The sequence below is a fragment of the Cynara cardunculus genome (genome assembly GCF_001531365.2).
Source record: "Cynara cardunculus var. scolymus isolate 2C chromosome LG 15, CcrdV1, whole genome shotgun sequence".
In the NCBI taxonomy this organism is placed as follows: domain Eukaryota; kingdom Viridiplantae; phylum Streptophyta; class Magnoliopsida; order Asterales; family Asteraceae; genus Cynara; species Cynara cardunculus.
In genome coordinates this window covers 8132200-8135650 of record NC_037542.1, presented here as the reverse complement: position 1 = coordinate 8135650, position 3451 = coordinate 8132200, and the positions used below count along the sequence as shown (strand labels likewise).

The following is a 3451-nucleotide window of genomic DNA, read 5'->3' as shown; positions in this document are numbered from 1 at the left end:
TTCGGTTAAAAACTTAATAAGGGAAAAGCTGTGTTTTCTGGATTGTCCAGAAATAGTGTACAAAAATTATGTAAGCTCGACTTTTTTCCTTAAACTTTTTAATTTAGAGATACAATTTAAATTATTAAAAATTAATTAAAAAATAAAATCTAATATAAGTTAAAAACTTATTCATTTATCTCCTCTCTTTTTTCCTATTTTTCTTCATCATATTTTCATAATATATATATATTAGAATGATACTCATACAATGTAACGAGATACATATCGATTTTAGTGCTTTTTTTTGTCTTAGTCGATGTTATAATACAGTTTTATGTGGTTTTGAGAAAGAGATAATGTTTTATTTTTTAATAAAATATAAATATAAAGATATCATTAAAAAAATATTGATATTAGAATCAAATTAACTATTTAAAATTTCTTTTTTTTTATTTCTTTAATTATTATTTTTATTTTTGGTTTAATAATATAATTTTTTATAAAGATAATAATTAAGTATTTTGTTAGAACTCAGTGATTATCCTAATTATATTTTATTTTTTTTATATTTAAAATGAAATATTTATCTTCAATTTGATTATGTTTATCAGAAGTTAGTTACACGAATTCAAACATGACACTTTAATAAGTTGCATTTACGCACAATTTACTTGTAATATTGAACTTTTAAGTAATATGCATCAATAAACAGTACTTCATGCATAAAAAATGGTATTTAAGAGTTTTTGTCTAATACTTTATAATATAGTATAAATATATATATATTAAAATTTTAAAATAGATAGTTATCTCATTAATTAAGAGCAAATTACACTTTTAATCCTCAAGATTTAATGATTTATTTGAATTTTAATAAGTTAAGATTCGTCCATGAGGTTTGGATTTTTATTTGAAAATGAGACTCGGTCAATAACTCCATTCAAAATAGACTTGAGATCAGTGAGATCAGAATAGAAGAAAAAAAATCATTTTTATTTCCTTTATATTAAAAAAAATCATTGTATTTGTGTTCTTGAAATAGAAGGGGAAAAAAAAAGAATTATTTACTTTTAAAAAAAATATATCCTTTATATTAAAAGGTTTGATAACTCTGTAATTTTAGTAATATTTTTAAAGGTAATAATTTCTTTTATTTCATTTCTTTTTTCGTTTTGGAAGGAAACTTGTTATTAAAAAAAATCATTTGTTTATGATTTCTAGAACATTTTTAAAAAATAAAATAGTATAATAATTAAAAAAATTAATAATTTGTAGATTGATTGATTTAATTTGGTCCAATTATTTTCTATATAATCGTGATATCTGATATTTAAAAATTGAAATTGACTACAGTACCCCTCCCTCTATATAAACCCATACCACTCCCCTTCAATTCTCTCTCCTCATCCTTCACCTATTCTACTTCTCTCCCATTCCCATCTACTCAAATTTACACTTTCTACCCTTCTACTTTTTTTAACTTTTCATTCCATGGCAGAAACTCAACCAAAACGCCCAAGAGAACCTGAACCTGAACCAGAAGAACTTTTTTCATGTGAAATGGAGATAACAAAACGCCATAAGAACTCTTACAACCAAATCCTCTCGATTCTCGATGACAACACAGAAGATGAAAAACAAGAAACCACCCAAGATTTGACTGATTTCTTCACGGCGCTGCAACGAGAACTCTCTTCCTCCGACCCGTTACCGGAACTTGCGGTAAAACCAGACCAGACTCCGAAACAAGAAACTGAAGATGGTGATGGAGATAAGGAAAGGGTTATTAGACACCTTCTAGAAGCTTCTGATGATGAGCTTGGAATACCCAATAGAGTGGGCGACGGCGACGGCGGAGGTGAGGATGATATTCTCGCCGGAGAAGAAGTTGGGTTTCCGGTGGCTTTATGTGATGGATTATGGGAACTGGAAGATGAAGCTGCTAACTATTATACTTTATTGCACTCGGAGCTTATTATGTAGTGGTTAGTTTTGGTCGTGTTTTATTGGGGGGGTTAGGAGTGACGAGAGTGGAACTCTTGGAGGGCGTGGATTAAAATGATGTAGCGGAAATAGAATATGGGGATTCATTCTTAAAATTTCCATTTTGGTCCTTCATCTCTGTAAAAAATATCAAAAGGTCCTCTAACTTTCTATGGAACCCTTGGAAGGAAAGAATGTTCACGACTATCGGTCGCTTAATTCTTCCATGAATAGATAGATATTCTTTACAAAGTTATTAATCCTTTTTTTAATTAATAGTCATAGATTTGGAAACATATGTTTTTTAAAATTATATTCCTTATACTTTTTAAATTAATTTATTTTAATATGTATTTTTAGGTTGTTTTACATCATCCAGAGCACACGTTATCAGGTCCACAAGAAATTGGGTACAAGTTTTTTTAGTATATAATAATAGTTTTTTTAAAATAAGATGTTTATCCTCTATTTAATTACATTTATGCGCAGTTAGTTATACGAATTCAAAAATCGAGTTTTGATAAGTTGTACTTTTGCATAATTTACTTGTAATCTTAAATTTTAAGTAAACATTGGTTTTATTATCTGCAGTTAGTTACACGAATTCAAATATGAGATGAAATCGGATAGGGATGAAATCGGATAGGAATGAACGGGTTTTACGAGTTTTTAAGAGTTTTAGCCAAATGTTTTATAAGATAGTATAGATTTAAGGTAAAACAAATTTGGGTACCTCGGCTAGGGTTCATGAGGGAGACACAAACGAGAGTCAATAGGCCAAGAGGAAGGGAGAGACTCGAGCAAAATCAGATAATGGTGAGCAGCGATGAGAGTTGATGGCGAAATTCAGCGGTGAGAAATGGGGGGGGCAATGAGGGGGGGGGGGGAGAGAGAGAGAGAGAGAGAGAAGGGTGTGAGGGTGGAACTTGGAAGAGAAGCAAATGAGAGCGACAATGGAAAGTGAGGGAGAATTAGGTATGGTTCAAATTTGGGGGGAAAGAGTAAAAGGGGAATAAATGACTTAATAAATGGCGGAGAACAAAGGACATCACTTTTGTAGCTGAGCGATTCACCCCGTCGCTGGCCGAATAAGCTCATACCGAACAACTAGATATGGTTGAGCGAATAAGTCATATCATTTATATAGCTCATTAAGCTCCTACCGAATAACCTCTTATTAAAGGTCCAAACATGTATTAATTAATTACATTGGAGAAAAAAACATGTAAAAAAGTTAATTGATCATTTTTTATAGTATTACCTATTGTTTTTGTAAGTTATTCATCTAGTGCCAAAATCTAAAACTATTTATCTGGTAAACATTGATATATTCTTCATCATTCATTTACCACTGACTTTTTTAATTATTTCATTCGCATGAATTCTATTTTTGTACTAAAATATAACATATTTATTGTTATTAATTAAAACTTCTACATTTCGAAAAAAAAATAACCATATGAAACACTCCAACTTTATATATATA

General features: G+C 29.7%; 1 protein-coding gene across 1 annotated transcript; it reads left to right on the top strand.

Moving 5' to 3' along the window:
- Nucleotides 1-1387: 1387 nt before the first annotated feature.
- On the top strand, nucleotides 1388-2172 carry LOC112527891. Its single transcript, XM_025138739.1, has one exon. It carries the CDS (start codon nucleotides 1474-1476, stop codon nucleotides 1963-1965), a length of 492 nt encoding a protein of 163 aa, XP_024994507.1. The 5' UTR covers nucleotides 1388-1473; the 3' UTR covers nucleotides 1966-2172.
- Nucleotides 2173-3451: the final 1279 nt, after the last annotated feature.

Bases quoted from the DNA above. Each gene is read 5' to 3' on its own strand.
- LOC112527891 (XM_025138739.1), top strand. From the start codon at position 1,474: ATGGCAGAAACTCAACCAAAACGCCCAAGAGAACCTGAACCTGAACCA.